This window comes from Macaca thibetana, chromosome 7 (assembly GCF_024542745.1).
Source record: "Macaca thibetana thibetana isolate TM-01 chromosome 7, ASM2454274v1, whole genome shotgun sequence".
Taxonomy (NCBI): Eukaryota; Metazoa; Chordata; class Mammalia; order Primates; family Cercopithecidae; genus Macaca; species Macaca thibetana.
This window is the reverse complement of record NC_065584.1, coordinates 153,448,196-153,468,379: the sequence shown is the minus strand read 5'-3', so window position 1 is coordinate 153,468,379 and position 20,184 is coordinate 153,448,196. Positions and strand designations below refer to the sequence as shown.

Below are 20,184 nucleotides of genomic sequence, written 5' to 3'. Positions count from 1 at the left end.
GACTTGAGGTGATCCACCCGCTTCATCCTCCCAAAGTGCTGGGATTATGGGCGTGAGCCACCACGCCTGGCCCCGGGCTGCTTTTAAGATTTTCTTTTTGGACCAGGTTTGGTGGCTCATGCCCGTAATCCCAGCAGTTTGGGAGGCCAAAGAGGACGGATCACTTGAGGTCAGGGGTTTGAGACCAGCCTGGCCAACATGGCGAAATCCCATCTCTACTAAGAATACAAAAATTAGCTGGGTTTGGTGGCACGTGCATGTAGTCCCAGCCACTCAAGTGGCTGAAGCACAAGAATCGCTTGAACCCAGGAGGTGGAGGTTGCAGTGAGCTAAGATAGTGCCACTGCACTCCAGCCTGGGCAACAGAACAAGACTTTATCTCAAAAAAAAGATATTTTCTTTTTATCTTAAGTTTTCAGAAGTTTTATTGTGCTGTGCTTAGGTGTGCATTTATTATCCTGCTTGAAGCTTTTCAAATCTGTGGACTTTATCATTTATTAGATTAGGAAAATTCTCAGCCATTATTTTTTCAAGATTACTTATGTTCTTTCTCTTTCTCTTCTCTTTCTAAATGCTAATTACACATACGTTAGACCTTTTGCCTATGCCCCACATCTCTCTGTTATTTTTTATCCCCATTATGTTTTTTCCTTCTGTGTTCCATTTGAATATTTTATATGACTATTTTTGAATCTAGACTGGTGCTGTAACCATTCAAATAGTTCTTAATTTCAGATATTTCAACTTGCATTTATAAATGTCCATTTGACTCCTATTCAGAGATTCAAATGATCAGTTAAAGTACTTTATCTTTTCATCCATGTTATCCATCTTTCCAATTTTTTAAAACATACTCATGATCATTATTTTGAAGTCCTTGTCCACTAACTCTTGTATCTGAATCATCTCTGGGTCTGCTTCTTTTACTGTTTTATCTCATGATTGGTTGTTTCTTCCTTTTTCTTTTTTTGTTGCATGTTCAGTGATTTTTTTTTTTTTTTGTATGCTGGATATAGTGATTAAAACAGTGGATGGGCTCTAGATTATATTCTTCTGCATGTTTAATCTTGTTCTAGCAGCAAATTGAAATTTAGCCCTCACATGCCATAATTGACACGTCTTATTTGAGAATTACAAAATTGGATCATGATCATATTGTAGCCTATCAAAGTGCTCTAGAAATTTTCAGTGGTTTACATGAAGTGGTCATGGGTGTCTGGAGCACCCTGAAACTGTATCAAAGTTGTACATATTTCCAAACACTTTTATTTTATTTATTTTCAAGATATGCAGCAAGTTTAATACCTGAAGGTTAACAGAAATGACAACAGGACACAGATGCAATGCTACAGTAAAATGGGGCTGGGGGTAGAACAGGGCAGAGGGACACTGGATATCATCACAACCACCAGTGAATGACTCCTCTGGTGCCCTGAGGTCATGAGACACTTGACTGTGTCACAAAGAATGAAGTAAACGAACAACTCTGAAAGACAAGTAAGGTGGCAGCATTGCTGAGATTAGACTAGGGGCCAGGGCCTGGAGCTTTGTCACAGAGTGTTGATGCTCAAGTATGCCTGGGCTCAAGAGTGTCTGGTCAGCATTTTAACACAAGGAGAAGGGCTTCTTCAGGACATACTCCCTTCTCTTAACACGAGGTGAAGAAACCCATCTCATTCTGGGTAACGGGGCCCCATAATACCTTGGTCTTTTGATACACAGCAGCACTACACACAACTGTGCCCCCCAGCCAGCTTCACTCTGTCTGCTAAGCACCCACTTTGCAAACGGATCTCAAACAGAGAGAAGAAATCCAGAGGAGGTGGGAGGAGCACAGTGGTGGGATTTGAGGAACAGGAGTTGGCCAGAGGAGCAGATGTGTCCCATGTCAGGTCCCTCCTAGGCATGGTGAAGACTGCTATCGCTCAGAAGCACCTTTTCCCCAAGTTTGAAGGCTGGCATCCCAAGGTAGGGGCGGCTGGCACAGCGGAAACTATCGCCCAGATAGCAGTTTCCACAAGCTGACTTGGGTTGGGAGCTCATCTGCTCCCTTGACTTCTCTTTTTCCAGTTCTTCAGCAAGGCCATGGGTGCAGCTCTGGCAGGTCTTCCTTTTTTTCCCTTCCCCACAAGCAGTCCACAGGGGAGCCAGATCTGGCTTCTTCAAATCTTCTGGATCCAGCAGCTCCTCTGAGTCAATGAGAGCCATGTTGTCATCCTCCATATCATTGGCTGAGAGGGTCCACAGCTTGGCAGCAGCAGGGTAACCAGCAAGCTTCACTGAAGATGACGTCTTGGTGATGGAAAGCTTAAGCTAACTAGAAGAACCTACTTCAAAGTTTGCTTTTTTTGCTTGTGATCTGAACAAACAGCAGGCTGTCACTTTCATGACCCAGGTGTTCTTGAACAGACTGTACCTCCTCAGGGCTTAAGGGCTCCCACGGCAGCTCTTTCACTTCCACAAGACCAGAAGGAGTCAAGGCTGAACACAGCTTGCTGTCTTCGCTTTGCTATTGTTACCTACAGCTGTCTCTATGGTTCTTTCAGAAAAAGACATCCACTAGGCTGAAGGATCCCGGCGATTTCAGGCAAAAATCTCAGCACTGTGCAGAGTGGTACTTCCCAGGCCTAAACCCAACAAAATAATGTCAAAGCTGGATTATTTGTGGGCAGACTGCAACAGGTGGTTGATGTTTTCCACAGACACGCGGCCTTTATTGCCAGTTAACATTTGAAGTTTATCCACCAGATCTTTCAGAGCCTCCACTGGGGATGACTTATCCCAGACCACTGCCATAAACTGGCTAGCAGAGATCCCGAGGTCTGCCATTCCTGCAGTGCAGTGCTGATGAACCTAAAAACTGCCGCCTGGGCTCGCTCCCAGCTTCTCCTCAGTCGTTGACCCCACGCAAACATTTTCAAAATGAAAAGCCACTCTCGTGTTCTCCTCCCTCTGCGCACTTTGCTGTTGGTGTGACAAGGCATCTAAAGATGTTTCTGGCTTTTTTTTTTTTTTTGGTAAGGTGGTGTTAACTATGTGGTTATTGGCTAGAAATTCTAAGTTATCAACTGTGTGTGTATATATGTATATATTATATATAAAATACACGTATATATTATATATAATGTATATGTATATAATATGTGCATATATTATATATAATATATACCTATATATAATATATACACATTATACATATAATACATGTATATATTATATATGTAATATTTATGTAATATATGTAATGTATATATTATATTGCATATATGTATATATAATATGCATATATAACATATAATATGCATATATTGTATATTTTATATATATTTGTAAAAAGAACAAAACAAACGAGACGAATTCTTGACACTCCCTGCTTGGCGTCGAGGCAGTGGAGAAGATGCCTTTTGGAGGGGCGGTAGCTCAGGGCGTGCACTGCGAGGCTGGGCCTGTTGACTCTGCAGTGGCATCAATTTAGCTTCAGATTGTCTTGTTTCTGTATATAGTGACAGCATTCTGCTGCCATCTTAGCTGTGGACAAAGGGGGATCAGCTGGCATGAGGAGCTTTTTTGTTTCCTTTTGTTTTGTTTTAGTTAAGTGCGGTAGTTTTTAAACTTTGTTTCTAAACAAATTGTAGAACTCTTCACTGTCAGCAAAGCGAAGAGCCACTGTATGAATGAAAGTTCAAGAATCTTCCATACTTAAACACAATTTGTTATTTTGTTGTTATTTTTTGTATGTTTAGAATGTTGAAATTTTTTGAGGTTAAATAAATGGCATTACATTAAAAATAGATAAATAAGTAAATAAATAAATAAATTTAGCCTTCACTCCTACTGTGTAACACTGGTAATTCATGGTCCATAATCCTAGGATGTGGGCTTTCCAGTCTCTGTGAATACCTCGGCATCCGTGAAGGTTTACACATTGTACATTAGAATGAGCCTAACGGCTTGCATATCCACATTATTGTGCAACCTCTGAAATCTCTGTTCAGCTCTCAGCCTCCCAAAAACTATTGTCTGCTAGACATTCTGAAGTCTTGCCCTGAAAATACAGATCTTAACAGTGCGCTGAATAGCTGAGGGAAATTTTAATGCAATTTGCGAGGGCTCCTTTTCTATAGCTCCTGTCTCCTTGCCCTCCAAACCCAACTGTGTTAGAAGGCCTGAGCTCCAATCTTTGTTTCTTCTGCCCAGAGACACTGCTGCTCTCTCTTTGGGCTCCATCTCTCTGTGCTGGGATGAATGTGAGGTTGGCCACAGGCTTCCTTTTTCTGAAGGATAATAATCCAGTGACGCATGTTGTCATTTTACGTAATGTGTCTAGCTTCTATTGTTGTTTACATCAGAAAGGTGAATCCAATACCAGCTCCTCAATCATGACTGGAACTGGATGTCAAGAAATTTATTTTTTTAAAGCAATAAATTTGAAAAACCATTATGCTTTCCCCATCTCTAGTTGTAGTGCACGGCTACACATAAAAAGGCTCTTACCACATACTCTGACTAAAATTCAGATTACAAGTTGTATTTTCCTGGCCAGTTCTAAGAGCCAAGAAAGTTCTATATTTTTATAGGGTTCTGTCTTTTATTTTCATACCTTCCATAAAACACTTAATCATGGCTGGGCGCGGTGGCTCATATCTGTAATCTCAGCACTTTGGGAGGCTGAGGTGGGTGGATCACCTGAGGTTAAAAGTTCGAGACCAGCCTGACCAATATGGTGAAACTCCGTCTCTACTAAAAAGTACAAAAAAATGACCGGGTGCGGTGGCTCATGCCTATAATTCTAGCACTTTGGGAGGCCAAGGCTTGTGGATCACCTGAGGTCAGGGGTTTGAGACCAGCCTGGCCAACATGGCAACACCTCGTCTCTACTAAAAATACAAAAATTAGACAGGCGTGGTGGCGGGCACCTGTAATCCCAGCTACTCAGGAGGCTTAGGCAGGAGAATCGCTTGAACCCAGGAGGTGGAGGTTGCAGTGAGCTGAGATCACAGCACCACATTCTAGCCTGGGCAATAAGAGTGAAACTCAATCTCAAAAAAACAAAAAACAACCCCCAAAACGATTAATAACAAGATAGAATATATTTGACCTAATCTTTGAGGATTTTTCTATTATTCCTATAAGAGGAATAAAACTTTAAAATTTACTTTTTTTCTTTTTTTTTTTTTTTTTTTGAGACATTTGGTTCTTGTCACCCAGGCTAGAGAGCAATGGCACGATCACAGCTCACTGCAACCTCCACCTCCAGGGTTCAAGCGATTCTCCTGCCTCAGCCTCCCGAGTAGCTGGGATTACAGGTGTGTGCCACCATGCCAAGCTAATTTTTATATTTTTAGTAGAGACAGTGTTTCATCATGTTGGCCAGGGTGGTCTTGAACTCCTGACCTCAGGTGATCTGCCGGCCTCAGCCTCCCAAGTGCTGGGACTACAGGCGTGAGCCACCGTGCTCGGCCAATATTGATTTTCATAATAATAGCACACTATAAAAAAAAATATTTCTTAGGTCAAAGACAGAACATGGAAGTACAAGTGCTCAGATTTCCTTCAAAAGTGAAATAAGAGGGAAATAGATGAGTTTTGTCACCCCATTTTTTTCTTGCTTTTTGGTGAAAACAAAATCTAAAGGAATAAAAGCCGTGCCCAAGTACATTCACTAAAAATGGCTTGTACACAAAATTAGATCAGAGTTAGGAAGATCTGTAATTCCTATTTCTCCTACAAATTGTCTTTTAAGACAATTCAATTCCTGGTTAGGGCCCTAAAATAAAAGACAATTCCTGGGTAGGAGCCCAAAATAAAATCTTTATAGTAGAAAAATCTTCTGTGTTATGGTCATAGAAACTGGAATTTATTTTTGTTTCCTTCATTTTGGAAAGAATAAACAAGTTACTTAGCAATCTGTTTCCCCAATACCCTATTGTTATTTACTTGACATTGAAGATTAAAGTTATTTAAACGTTTCAAAGATACTTTTTAAAGTCTGGAGCTCACTATGTTTAAAGTATTCATTAAGTCATTAAATATATATTAAATATTTAATGTTCAAATAATGGAGGGGTAATAAAAATGAATCAAACATTTTTCTTCAAGGATTTATTGTAATTTTGTGGGAGAGGTAAATAAGCACAGCATGTGGAAGAAAGCAGCCACTTGCTATACTTTACAATGTTATGCAAGTTCAAGGAGAGGAAAGCTCTTGTTTGTGTGGGTAAAGTGGATCAAAGGTTTCAAAGGAGGCAGTGATATCAAATGTGGTCTTAAATTTTGGGTAGAATTTTGAGTGGTGGGGAAAAAAGGATAGACTGTACAGGTGCAATAACTGCATAGTCAAAGAGAGGAAACAAAAAGGAATAATGGAAGGTCTAATTTGCCTGGAAATTAGGAGATAACACTGGAAAGGTAGTGTGAGGTCTTCTTTGGGGAGTTTTAATGCCAGGTTGGGGAAAGCAGGCCACAGGGAACCAGAGAGGCTGTTGTTGACCAGAGGAGCACTGGAACTGGAACTCAGAAACATTCATCTGGCCACAAGACCACATCAAGACCTCAGGGCCAGTGCTGATCTAGGCAAGACTTTCCAACTACCCAATCTTGAACAAGGTAGTGAATTCTCATAAAATTAAATTCAATGTAGAGGAGTGTCCTATATTCTAAAGCTGAGTCCTCTCTACATTACCATTCTTAAAATAGTCTATAGAATAAAAGATAAGTTTTTTAAAGAATGTCTTTATCTGGCAAAATTAAAAGTTTGGAATTCTATGTTGGTCCTAAACCCTTTTTTGAAATGTTATTGGTGAGAAAACCCAAAGCCTGGGAACTCTTAGCACACGGTGCCAATTTAGACATGAGAGAGTGGGGCGAGCTTGCTTGGATAGAGTGGTGAAAAAGTGGGGCTGGTAGGAGGAAAGGTAGTTGGAAATTTAGAGGACGAGGTAACTATTTGGTTATGGGAGTCAACAGAGGACAATTCCAAGGGTACCATTAATCAAAACAGGAGAGCCAGGAGGATAAAGGTAGTTTGGTGGAGGCAGAGTAGGCAGAGGCTGGCAAGGAAGAGATTCATTTTGGAAATGTCATGTAGTTTGTTCCTGTAAGACAGCTGTTTGGAAATGCCCAATGAGCAATTAAAATGTGAGTCTGCAGCTTGGGAGGGGACGGTTACTTATTGATGAAACAACAGGCATTTATTTTATACTTACTATGAGCCAAGCACTAAGTTTGGGGGAAAGAGACACATTTACATGTTATTCTATAGACTCCCTTGCACTGACCTTTTCTTCAATAAGTACTTGTTAATATAATCCTTCTATCTGTTTTATGGTGCTTTGAACATGTAAGCCAAGATACAATGGAAATACAATATTCACATTTACAATTGGTCTACAAATGAATAGAAAACTAAGACCGAAAAAAACCTTTATTATTGTACTAGTTACTAGCATAGGCTACAGTAACAAACAGATACAAGCACATAATGGCACAGCCCCATAAAAGTTTCTTGGTCACAATTCATCTCTTGGTGGGCAAGTAAATAGGTTGCTGAAATGACTCTTAAGAGATACAGCCTGAGAGGGGGTCCACCTCATAAACACAAGGTTTCCAAGGGTCACTGCATCTCAGTCAGTATGCAGTGGCACTTTCAAGCCTTTAAGTGGCAGCATCACTTCCACTTATAATCAACAAGCTAGAACCCAGTCACATGGCCCCATCTAACTGCAAGGGTCATCTAGGAAACATAGTCAAGTTTTGTGTTCAAGGAGAAGAGGAAATGGATTTTGTTGAACAATGAGCAGACTGCCATAATTTTCATTAAATTATCTGAGAAAAAAAGTTAAATTATAAGAAATAAAACACTGGGTCATGAAGAACACTTAGTGTACCAATGAACAGAATCTTTAGCACTGATTCTCTGAAGTAATTTGCACTTATAAGGAACTTCTATCCAGGTAACAGTTAAACCATGTTTTATTAGAAACAAAACAGCTGAATTCCAATATTGTTCAGAGTCCTTGCAAGGGTGTAATTTGTTTTTTTTCTAGCTGAATAGTAATCTAAGCTAACTGATCTGAAATGATGGGAAAGAAGACAATATTCCAGTATTAATATGTTTTCTACAAGCACATCATTGATAATCTTCCTCTTTGTTCCCAGGAATATAGGCCTCTTCAATGTGTTTGTGGTTTTTGCATTCGCTTCACCATCAGCATTTTTTCTTCACAATTGTCCTTCAATGACTGCATCCTGTTATGAACCCTTACTTAGCCTGTGACCACTTGCCTACTTCCAGATTTTGACTAAATTCTCAAACCCTTCATGTTAGTTCTGCACTTGAGCCTGAACTTGTGCTCAGAGTAGCAGACAGAAATCCATTAGCAGTAATCCATCACTGCTCAAGATCTTCTATCATCTGATATCTAGAGATATTTCCATTTATCTATGAAATATATAGATTATCCCTTAGAACTAAATTCCTTGTAATTTAAAAATCAAGTATCTCTACTAGGGATATTTCTTTTCCAAGTCTTAAGATTATCACCAGTTCTGCTTTGGTAGAGTTTTTTGTTTTTTTTTTTTTTTTTTTTTTTTTTTTTTGAGATGGAGTCTCACTCTGTCACCCAGGCTGGAGTGCAGTGGCACCATATTGGCTAGCTGCAACCTCCACTTCCCAGGTTCAAGCCATCCTCCTGCCTCAGCCTCCCAAGTAGATGGGATTACAGGTGTGCGCCACCACGCTGAGCTAACTTTTGTATTTTTAGTAGAGATGGGGTTTCACCATGTTGGCCAGGCTGGTCTTAAACTCCTGACTTCAACTGATCTGCCCACCTCGGTCTCAAAAAGTGCTGGGATTACAGGTGTGAGCCACGATGCCCAGCTGAGGAAGTCTTATTGACATCAGCAGGAATACATTGTTTCTTCTGACTTCAAATTTGGGAAGGCAAGCATTTGAAAAGAAATTGGGATTTCAGATATTAGCTCTGCTTTACATTGATCCTAAATAGGTGATATGGTCTCTTGCTGGTAAGTAGTAGGGAGGAAGAGAGGAGATACTATGGGAGTAACATGGATCATCAGGAAACCTTCACAGCATTATTTTGTTAGAACATGTTCATGGATTTTTGGTTTTGGTCACCTAGCACCAGAACACTTTGTTTAGGCAGAGTCCTAAAATAGGCAGGAGGCAGGGTCACACATCCCACCGTAGAAGCTGAAGGAGGAAGATAATCTTTTTTCTCTGACAGCTGGGGCATCTGCAAATGTTCTTGCCAAGGGCTTTCAACCTCGAGGGAGTGACACAAAAAGGCAGGATGCTGAGATCATTGTAGGTATGGTGGGGTTCACAGCCCACAGCATAGAGATGACTTCTGAGGTGTGGGGTCCTCTGAAGACTGTACCTAGGGCAGGGACCATCTTGGCTGTGCTCCAGGTTGCCAGCTTCCCTGGCTGCTTATTCTTTCCTGGACCTTGTTCTTCTTCTTTAGCTCTGTGACAGACTTATAAAAATTGCCTTTTTCTTGCGTTGGTCAGGGTACATTTCTGTTGTCTTCACCAAAAATTCTGACTAGCATAAACATTCCACATATCATCTACACCTATAATTTCCATTAAAATAACTGTTTCATTGCAAAAATTATCAATGGAAAACTTTTAAAATATAGACAAATAAAAGACCCCAAAACCAAAAACCACTATGACCTCATCACCCATGCAAAACCATTGTAATCAAAGTTTTAAAACATTTTTTGGTACATACTCTCCCAGACTTTTTTCCTGGGCATATGAGTCTTTTCTGTTTTTTTTTTCTTTTTCATTTTCCCTCTTCCCCTTTCTTTTCTTCTTTTTTTTGCTATTATAAAAGTGCTATGATACGATGATCAACACGTCTGCTATACATCTTTGCACACTTGTATCCTGAGTTTGTCTGCTCTTCTGCCTCATCTATAGAATTACTTCTCAACATGAACACAGACATGAGTTGGTCTAGCCTAGTGAAAAATGTTTGTCACACTTACTTGACTTGCCCTCCAACAAATAGATGTAGAAGTGGTAATTCTCATATACAAGAAGGCATATACAATAATTTCACGTACATTATTGAGTTATAAGACCAATGCAAGACTGGGCAGCACGGCTCACATCTGTAATCCCAGCACTTTGGAAGGCCCAGGCAGGAGGATCGCTTGAGCCCAGGAGTTTGAGACTAGCCTGGCCAACATGGTGAGAGCTCATCTCCATAAAAATTTAAAAATTAGCCAGGTGTGCTAGCACATACCTGTGGCCCTAGTTACTTGGGAGACTGAGGCAGGAGGATTGCTTGAGCCCAAGAAGTCAAGGCTGCAGTGAGCCATGATCGCATCACTGCACTCCAGCCTGGGTGACAGTGAGACCCTGTCTCAAAAAGAAAGGAAAAAAAAAAAAAAAAAAAGACCAACGCAGCAGACTAAAACATGAAACATGTTCCTCCACTGGGTAAAAGTCCTCTAACACCTATCATGGCTATCTCATTTCGTCATGTACAAATGAATTCAAAGTTTTTATACTATAGTTGCTAGGATCCAGAACTTCCAAAGAAAGTTTAGGGTATACATATACTCTCGCCTGAAAGGACCCAATATTTCAACTAGAAATACATTAAAAATTTACTAGTTTCTCAGAATGCATTAAATTGATTTCTAATTCAAGAGGCGTTGTAGAAAATGTTTTACAGATAGATCATTACTTAAGAGGTACAAATAACAATTGCCATTACAAAGCAGAGAATCTAAGAGGATTTAATTATTGTACACATAATTTTACTATGTATATGAAAGTTACAAATGCCATTTGCAAATAGCAAAAATATTAAAAGTTCCTAAAAAGTCTGATCTCTACCTCACATCTTAATAGATTTTAGTATTCTTTTCTTCATAGAGGTAAACCTCAACTCCAGATGGATTAAAACAAATCAGTAGAATCTAACTTAATTGTATTTCTATTTTACAACCAAAATTGCCTTAGGTCACTTTGTTCTATAGCTCCTCATTCCATTATCTGTCTTTAAGGCATTTATTTTTTTCCTTCACAGTCATATTTTAATACTAAAAGTAAGAGCTTACAGCTCTGGTTTTCTTCCTGATGAATGGTAAACAAACTTCCCTCATTGCTACTTCAAAATTGTCTTTAATATATTTAAGAAACTGATTCACAAAATTTTTAGAGACTTCCAAACAAGTGTGCAAGTGTTTTTTTTTTTTTTTTTTTTTTTTGAGATGGAGTTTTGCTCTTGTTGCCCAGGCTGGAGTGCAATGGCGCAATCTTGGCACATGGCAACCTCTGCCTCCTGGGTTCAAGTAATTTTCCCACCTCAGCTTCAGCCTCCCGAGTAGCTGGGATTATAGGCATGTGCCACCAAGCCCGGCTTTTTTTTTTTTTTTTTTTTGTATTTTTAGTAGAGATGGGGTTTTACCATGTTGGCCAGGCTGGTCTTGAACTCCTGAGCTCTGGATTACAGGCGTGAGCCACCACACCTGGCATTTTTTTTTTTTTTTTTATGAGACAGGGTCTGGCTACATTGCCCAGGCTGGAGTGCAGAAGTGCGACCTCGGCTCACTGCAACCTCTACCTCCCAGGCTCAAGTGATCCTCCCACCTCAGCCTCTGGAGTAGCTGGGACTACAGGTGCACGCCACCATGCCTGGCTAATTTCTTTTCTTTTTTTTTTTTCATTTTTGGTAAAGATGGTTTCACTATGTTCCCCAGGCTGGTCTCGAACTCCAGAGCTCAAGCAATCTGCCTGCAGCTTCCCAAAGTGCTGGGATTGCAGGCATGAGCCACCGCACCCAGGCCTTTTTTTCCTTTTTAAAAGAAACCAACCATCTTAAAGCTGTTTGTAAAGATTTTGACTATTTTTTGTCTTTAGAGAAACAGGTCTTGCTATGTTGTCTGAGCTGTTCTTGAACTCTTGGGCTCAAGCGATCCTTTCACTTCAGCCTCCCAAGTAGCTGGGCCTACAGGGGCACATCACCATGCCTGGCTTATTAATTTTAAAAGTCACATATATGACTGTTTTCATCCAACAGTGCTTTTTGTCCATGACCAACCCATTGATAAAGTAACTACCCAATCATTAAAAAAAAAAAAAAAAAATCCTTTTTCTAAATTATCAAATACTTTATTAAGCAAAAGAAAATAAGGAATAAACTTTTTAGATCCCAGGCTTCAACATTATTTTGCTATTCAAATAAAAATGTAGTAGTTTTCACATTTGTTACCACAGATTTCAAAATAATAATCTACATTCCTAAAAACTATTTACATATACAAACAAAAGAGAATATAATTAAGCTGGAGTTTTTCCATGTCATTGTCTTTGGGGTTCAAGCAGCAGAACCATGATGTAGGTAAGAGTACTATGGCCGATTGCCAGTGATGTGATTCAAGTTCAAAAACAAAAAGCTGAGCTGTGGGTATATTAGCTTGACTCATAAAAAGGATGTTAACCAAAAGGTCTCCATCTTCAGAGACCAAACAAGGGCAAATGTGCTATTGGTGCAAAAGTAATTGTGGTTTTGCCTTTTTTAAAATGGTAATTACTTTTGCACCAACCTAATAAAATGGCAATAGTAACGATATGGTTATTTGTAAAACAGTACTCTCCTACACATTTCAAAAGAGCCTAAAGATACTCATAGATCACAGGTCTTTAAGAACAAAATAGGCTGCTTATTTATTTGGAATGGTTCTTGATGGAGGATATTCTGGAAGGCGGGAAGATCTTTCCTCCCTTGGCCATCTTTCTCTCTAGGGGGTCAAACTTTGAATTGTATCTCATTTATTTTTCTCAGTGTGACTCAAACCTAGTTTCAGAGGTTAGAGATTCTACATCTTTCAAACACAATTCCTATTGTAGAATTACACAGTAGATAGGAACTCTTACCTGTTCCCAACTCCGTTTCAAAATTCAGCCAAGATTCCTTGATATAGGATTTCTTTTCTTTCTATATTTTCTGCATTGCCACTTAGAACACTTATTTACTCCTATAATATACAATAAAATGTAATTTAAAAAACCACTTTGTAAAATAAGGTATGTAAGAGCAGTGTTTTTTTTTTTTTTTTTTTTTTTGTATTTGGTCATGTTGTGTGGGGCAAATACAGCTCCGCTTTGGCTGAGCTATATTCCTTTTTTTAATAATAAAAAAGCAAAATCATATGAAAATTTTCTTACAAATACATCTATTTGTAAAAGCAAAAGAAAATTTCTTATTTCAAGTATGTAAGGAAAGCGGAAAGTATTCAATTGGTTATACATATACTTTTAGATATTTCAGTCTCTGTAATGACTGACATCCAGTGAAGCCTTCTTTCAATTTTCTAACATTAATACAAAAGTTATCAAAATGCATAAAAGTAAGATGCTTCTAAAAACAACTGTCACATTTAATGTTGTGATTTAGTAATCAGGTCATGATTTTTTCAACTCTAACTTTAATTTGTTTCTGTACTTTCTCTTTAATGGGAGAGGGGGTGGGCTTCTAAGTCTTCCTCTTGAGTCTTTGTACAATAAAGTGAGCTATTTGCTTCTATTTAGCAGAGTTGGATGGGGCATATCTCTGCATTTGATTGGTTGGTTTTTAAGGGATTACTCCTCTGGAAAGACACTGTCTCATATCGAATTGCTAGCAGCGTGGTCTTAACTGTGGTTCAACTTTTAAATAGAAGATGAACATTTACCATCAAAGAGAACACAAACTTCAGGACTCCTGTGTTACACAGATCATACACACTATATTGACCTGTTTTGATAAGGTTCTGTTTGAATACAACCCTAAACACCATCTCCAGAAACAACAACTGTCTCAATGGCATAAATCGGTAATTTGGGGTTTCTCGTGTATTACAAAGAAGCCAATAAAACTTAGAATAAATTCCAACTATACAAATAGGCTTCAGTAAGATTAACAAAATCTGAGGATGACAGGTAAGTCAACAAGTTAAATAAATTATACTATTTATACCCAGATGAAATAAAACAATGACTTCTAACTTTTATGTTGCATTTCCCACCTACTCAGAGTAAACATCAGACTTCAAATTCCATTTATCATTTTATCTGAAAGAATTTCCTCAGTCAAATCCTTAGTTGCAGGGCTTTACACTTGCAATCCATCAGGTTGCAACATTAAAGTTACTACAGCTTCTTCCCCAGTGTAAGCATTCTGTATGTGTTTTATTTACATTGTCACTTTTTACTTCCTCCTCAACTTTATATGTCTAAGAATGAAACTGTATTGCTATTATGTAACAGTATTTTAACTTTGCAACATACATACTGGTTTCTCTCTCCTTTGAACCCGTGTTCCTGAAAAATAAACACAATGTATCCGGAAAAACTATCTTGAGGTGTGTGGGGAAGAGTGCAGACATGTAGAAACAGACACTAAAATACAGTTGTGTGGAAAGGTAAGGATGTATCTGTCCTTGTTGACAACAATCCCCGTGGTTTATTAACAGCCACAGGCAGCCAACTTAGTGCCATAAGTCGGTAACCCAGTGGGCATCAGGGCTTTAGGGTCTCTTAAAACTTAATGTGATTCAAAAATACCCAAGGCAAGCACGCCGAAAAACCTGGAGAAAGTGCTCCAGTTAGAGCCTCCTTGGCAACCCAAACCGAACCAAATGACTCAGGTGGACGATTAGAATAAACCGTGCGCCGTTCTCTTTCACTAGGTCTATAAAGCCCATAAATTATGTTTGGTCCAGAAAACCAGGAGTTATGAGCACCTTCCTTTTCCACCTTTTAATATTCTGTATATCCAGCAACAGTTCTTAATCCATGGTCTTCATTCCTTTATTGCCTAAACAAGATCTTGGGTGTCTCTTGGTGATCACTTCTTCCAAGCTGACCTTATGTGACAGCAAACTGAAAAGCCTCTTCGTGGGAAGGGTCGCGACCGCGCGGTAAGTCATCCAAAAGTGGAAGCATCTTGCTTTTACTGACTTATGTATACGCGGGTGGCGACGGCGGCGGCCTGACCGGGACGAGGCCGGAGGGGAAGAGGGGCGCGGGCTGGGCGGCCGCGGCGGGGGTGACGGGGGCAGCCACGTTCCCCAGCGCTAGCCGCCGGACCCGGGACACGACGAGCCCCTCCCCGCATTGCACCCTGACCCCTCCCCTCCTTCCAGGCCTTTCATCTGCCCTCCCGCTGGGCAGCCCGCGGCCCCCGGACCTCAAGCCTCCCGCCTCCTTCCGCAACCCCGTCGCGCCGCCTCGCGAAGCCCTCAGCCGGGCGGGGACCCCGACCCGACCCGACCCCTCCGGCCGCGCCCCTCCCCCTCGTAGAACGCACCTGCGGCCCCGCCCCCGGCCGAACGCTGAGGCGGCGGCGGGCTGGCGAGGCCGGGCGGCTCGGCCCTCGAGGCACAGTCACCTTCCCTTCCCCCGCCATTCCGCCCACCCCCCTCACTCAGCCACAGAGCAGCCGCTGCGCTCCTCAGCCGCCCCGAAATCTAAAGGGGTCCGTCTCCGGCACCACAACCAAATGGCCGAGCCTCCCTGGCCGGCTGCGCAGCCCGCCCATTGGTCCCTTCCCCCCCCGCCGCCGCTGCCATTGGCTGTTGCCCGGAGACCCTCGGCGGCGATTGGCTCGGGCCGCTGCCGCTCGTCCGCGGAGCCGCAGATCCCGCCTCCACGGCGATCAGGTTAGTGTGCGCCGCGGGTGCTGGGGGCTCGAGAACCGAGCGGAGCTGGTTGAGCCTTCAAAGTCCTAAAACGCGCGGCCGTGGGTTCGGGGTTTATTGATTGAATTCCGCCGGCGCGGGAGCCTCTGCAGAGAGAGAGCGCGAGAGATGGAGATGGGCAGACGGATTCATTTAGAGCTGCGGAACAGGACGCCCTCTGATGTGAGCATTTGCCAAAAATATCTCTGTCGGTCCATTCTCCTACTTTGTGTGTGTGTGTGCGCGCTGGGGGGAGGCACTTTTTTTGGGGGGGGGCGCCCGGGAGGTGCGGGTTTGGGGGTCGGACTGCAAGCGAATTGGCAAGGCTGGGGGGTTGCAATGCCATCCGAGCATGTTCCGGCTGCCGCCGCCGCTGCCCTTGGTGTGTGACTACCTGTGCGTGTGCTCCCGCGTGTGCGAGTGTGGGTGCGAGAGTGTGCGTGCGAGTGTGCACCCATCGGGGGCCGGCGGGCGCACGCGTTTGGGTCGGAGAGAATGAGGCGAAATCACCCTCGCAGATCGCTGCTCCCGTGACTCCGTCTGGGGGGAAGATTAACGAGGGAGGAGGAGGAAAGGGGCTGCCTCCTGAATTTAACAACAAAAAAAGGGGGTTTTACATTTTATAAATGTATCCCCCCTTCCGCCCCCCTCCCGCGCCTCCCCCCTCCCTTTCTCTCGCTCGCTCGCTCGCACACACAATAAGTTTGGGGCTTCGCGAGTCCGGTTTAGTTTCTGATAAATGTGGGCCGAGGGCCCCGGGGAGAGCGCGTGGGGAGGGGGCTGCAGCGGAGTTGGGAATGGCTGGAGTTTAAAGTGCGTCTTCATTTCTTTGCAGTGATGAGGCGAGAGACGGGGGAGCCATATTTGTAACTTTGTAGTGTTCGTGAACGCGCCCTTTCTCTCCCTCCCTCCCTTTCTCTGCCTCCCTTCCTCTCCTCCTCTTTCTCCCTCACTCTTTCCACCCCACCTTCGGGCCAGATGCTGATGTTTCTTCCTTTCCTTCCGAAGGGAGGATAAATTAGAAGGAGGGGGAGGGATTTTCGAACGTGCAAAGGCACAGATAATCCCCGCGCCTCCCTGCCTCCAGTGATCGCTGGTGCAAGTTGCCCAAAGGCTACGTCCCGGTCCCCCCTCGCCCCAGCTCCTTCCGGCCTCCCCAAGATGCCAGCCTTTGGGCCCTGGTGTCCCCCAGCTCGAACCCCCGGCCCGTCTTTCTCAGGGCTGGGCTCGTCGGCAGCCATTCGGCGCCTGCTTAATAAATGGGCACGGGAAACTTTGTCAGGACGCGAGCTGCCCGGAGCTGGCGCCGGTGGTGGGTACTGGCTGGGTCCACGTTTATGCGGGCATGGCAAACACGCAGCTCTAGGATGGGAGTTTGCCCGCTAGCCGCCGTTATTGATTGGGCAGCGGCGGGAGCACAGCCGGAGGAAACTTACACGGGTGGGAATCGCCAGGCTCGAGCGAAAGCCCACCCCCGAGGAGGGGGAAGGTGAGGGTGGGTGACTCGAACGCTGGTTTTTATTTCTGCCTCCCTCTCGCTTTCAAACCTGAGTGTTTTCGGCGAGTTGGCGGCTCTGGGGCGGAGACCCCGGCCAACTCCCCTCTTGGCCCCTCGGGGGGACCGGGGACGCGCTGGCGGGAGGACGCCCCCAGTCTCGGTGGCCCGAGCTCCACGGAGTTGGGAGTTTGGGCAGCACCGTGCGCTGGCCTGTCGCTCCTCCAGCCCGTTAAACCCGACTCCCCGCGAAGGCAGGCCTCGCTTCCTCTTTTCCCTAGTTCCTCCCCCCAAACCTGAGTGAGACTTTTGAAAACAAGATCCTTTTTGTCTACCCCCTCCCCGCCTTAACGCAGCTGTGGACTGGAGACGTGCGAGTGCCTTATGGCGCGCAGGGCGGGGAGGGGGCGGTCGCGGGAGAGTAGGGGGCGCCGCCGGAGGAGGCCGGAGTTTCCCCGCACTATTTGCCATTGGTTTGCTTTTCTCCGGCCGCTTTCGTCCTGGCCGGGACCCGGCGCCTTGCGTTTGGGGGCTGGGTGTGGTGATGGGGGAGGGGGTCGGGGCCGCGGTCTTCCCGCGTACTTTCCGGAAGCCCCCTGCGCGGAGGGGGAAGGGCGCCGAGCGCGGGGTCGGGGTCGCCGCGGGTGGGTGTGGGGGCGCGGCTGGCCTGGCGAACCCGACTGACGCTGCCGGCCCCCCGGGAGCGAGCCGGAAAGCGGGTCGAACCGGCTCTTTAAACTTCCCCGAGTGTGTGTGTGTTGGGGAGGGGAGCGCACCGCGCCGTTCTGGGAGCGATTTCTCACGCTTCGCCCCCTCGCCTCCCAGCCTCGCGGCCCACACGCCTGCCCCCTGCCTGGAGGCGGGGTGGGGCGCGGGTGGCGGAGGAGGGGGCACTTTCTGCACATTTGCGGGGGTGGGGGAGAAAGCTAGCGAAAGAGGGACAAAAGGGGTGGGGGAGGAGGAACTGTATTTTTTTAAACGTTCTTAAGACAAATGGCTCCCAGAGCGCGCCCCCTGCGCCCCTCCCCGCCGCGCTGCTCCCGGGCCCCCCACACACCCACCTTAGGCACCTCTCCCAACTGGGCTCCGGGAGCTGGTGGCCATGCCGCGACGCCGAAATAGGACGAGCAGCCATGTTTCCCGGGGCTCGCGCCGCACGCCCCGCCCCTCCTCCCCGGCGCGGGGCGCGGGGCTCAGAATGCGGGCTCCGGGCTCCATGCGGCGCGGGGCGCGGGCAGGCGGGCGGTGGGGGTGCAGTACGCGCGGGGCCGGCCTTGTGGCTTCCCGGGCTGGTTTCGAGCTCCAGGTTTTATTTTTATTATTTGTTTTTGTTTATTTATTTATTTTAACGGCTAGGCCTGCCAGGGGCTGAGCCCGAAGGGCGCCCAGGCGTTACTGGGGGGCAGGAGCCGCCGCCAGGGCCCTGCGCGCCTGTGGCACGACTGCCGGGCGCCGGGCTGCCATTTTGTCACCGTGGCTGTTGTCGCTGTGGGGGGCGGGGGGAGCGGAGTCTTGCGCCATCGCCCCGACGGCCTCCCGCGCGGAGGCGGCAGGGGGAGCCGGCACTGGGGACCCCCAGTTGTGCTCTGAGCCCCGATGGGGGTTTCCGCCCGGCGCCAGCGGCCTGAGGCTGTGCTGGAGCGTCACGGCGGCCGCGGCGCCGGGAGGACGACGATCCTCTGTGCAAGTGCCCCCCCACGCGCTCCCTGCCTCCCACGCCCTCCTCTCCGGGGTTTCGCTGTTCCTCCTGCAGGCGTTCAGACGTAGTTAAATGTGGCCTTAAGGACTAACCGTTCGCTCTGGTGTTTGCTCCTTCGGCGGAAGTGATAGAGTAAGGGGAACATTAAACATGAGGTTCTTTTGGCGGGGGTGAAGGGTGTCGCGCACGCGACTGTAGTGGCCCTGACTGAAGCCAAGGACAGCAGCCTCTTCCCCGGGAGGGAAGAGTTGTCGATCCGTTGGGGAAACGCCCTCCCGGGCTGGGCTCTCCGGGAAGGTAGGTCGAGCTCCGTGTTTCAGGTGGATGTTGCAGCGCCCTGCAGGCTAGGGGAACCCTCCTCGGTCTTAACCTGCTCCTTCGCCCTTTTATTTTTGCCTGGGGGAAGACAGCTACAATAGTAATGAGGTCCTAAACCGAAAGAGAGGGATGAAGGTTTGCTTTTGAAAAAAGTAAACCGCCTTTCTCCGGCTGTTGACTTAGGAGCCAGGCAATTCGTCGTGTCGGGTCCTCCGGTGCTGGCGTCTCTGAGAATTTTTAAAAGCCGGTATTTAGGTGCTGGTTAAGCACCTCACGAGCTGAACTCTGGTATCTGTGCAGAGACTAACTTTCATGGCAGTGTCCAGCAGAGACTGCCTTGGAAGCCAGCTTTTACTTTGACCTTTGGAATACATCGCATGATGTTTTCCAGGCTGACTTACTGCCTAATTGGGTTCAAGTAGCATGGTATTAACTCCAGTTTATGCAAGCCAACCAGGAACTCACAGGCAGAAAATTGAGCCTGAAGTTCCCGTATGGTCATAGTCAGTTGAGTTCTGCTGCTGATAGTTTGGAGTCTGGGGGGCTCCATGATGAAGATGGGCTTAGGAATTACACAGACCTGGGTTTGAATTCCCCCTGCCACAAGGAGGTAGGATACGTTTACCTGCCCTTGTGACCTTGGACTGGTGAGCTTAACCCACCTTTTTGAAACTTGGTTTCTTCACCTGTAAAATGAAATAATTCCATTTAATCAGTAAACGATGACAAAACTGGTTTGATATGACTCTCAGTATATGCTGTCTATATGACAGTGTTAGTCTCCGAGACATATCAGGGTGCTTCCAGGCATTACTTTGAGCTCCTCCATGGTTTAGGATAATAACAATATTAGCTAATGCTTACATAGCAGCCACGCTGTGTCTGGCACATTTCTTAAGTGGATTACATGTATCAACTAATTTAGTCCCCACAACAGCACTGTGAGGTAAGTATTATTATCATCATTATTG

At 45.2% G+C, this 20,184-nt stretch overlaps 1 protein-coding gene, 2 long non-coding RNA genes and 1 pseudogene across 3 annotated transcripts in view; 1 reads left to right on the top strand and 3 right to left on the bottom strand.

Annotated features, from left to right (window-relative positions):
- Nucleotides 1-733: 733 nt before the first annotated feature.
- On the bottom strand, nucleotides 734-3,010 carry LOC126958164 (anamorsin-like; annotated as a pseudogene).
- A 4,943-nt stretch (nucleotides 3,011-7,953) lies between these two features.
- LOC126958191 (uncharacterized) lies at nucleotides 7,954-15,193 on the bottom strand. Its single transcript, XR_007727134.1, has 2 exons — nucleotides 12,919-15,193; nucleotides 7,954-9,497 (listed from the first exon to the last, which is right to left on the bottom strand). It is a non-coding gene; the product is annotated as an uncharacterized LOC126958191 (long non-coding RNA).
- Nucleotides 15,194-15,656: 463 nt separating this feature from the next.
- Nucleotides 15,657-20,184, top strand: part of ANP32A (acidic nuclear phosphoprotein 32 family member A) — a 40,863-nt gene continuing 36,335 nt past the window's right edge. The window contains exon 1 of the mRNA XM_050796368.1: nucleotides 15,657-15,884. Within this exon, the coding sequence (XP_050652325.1) occupies nucleotides 15,831-15,884 (54 nt within the window). The 5' untranslated portion in view covers nucleotides 15,657-15,830. The remainder of the gene's footprint in view (nucleotides 15,885-20,184) is intronic.
- On the bottom strand, nucleotides 15,725-18,363 carry LOC126958183 (uncharacterized). Its single transcript, XR_007727125.1, has 2 exons — nucleotides 18,258-18,363; nucleotides 15,725-16,286 (listed from the first exon to the last, which is right to left on the bottom strand). It is a non-coding gene; the product is annotated as an uncharacterized LOC126958183 (long non-coding RNA).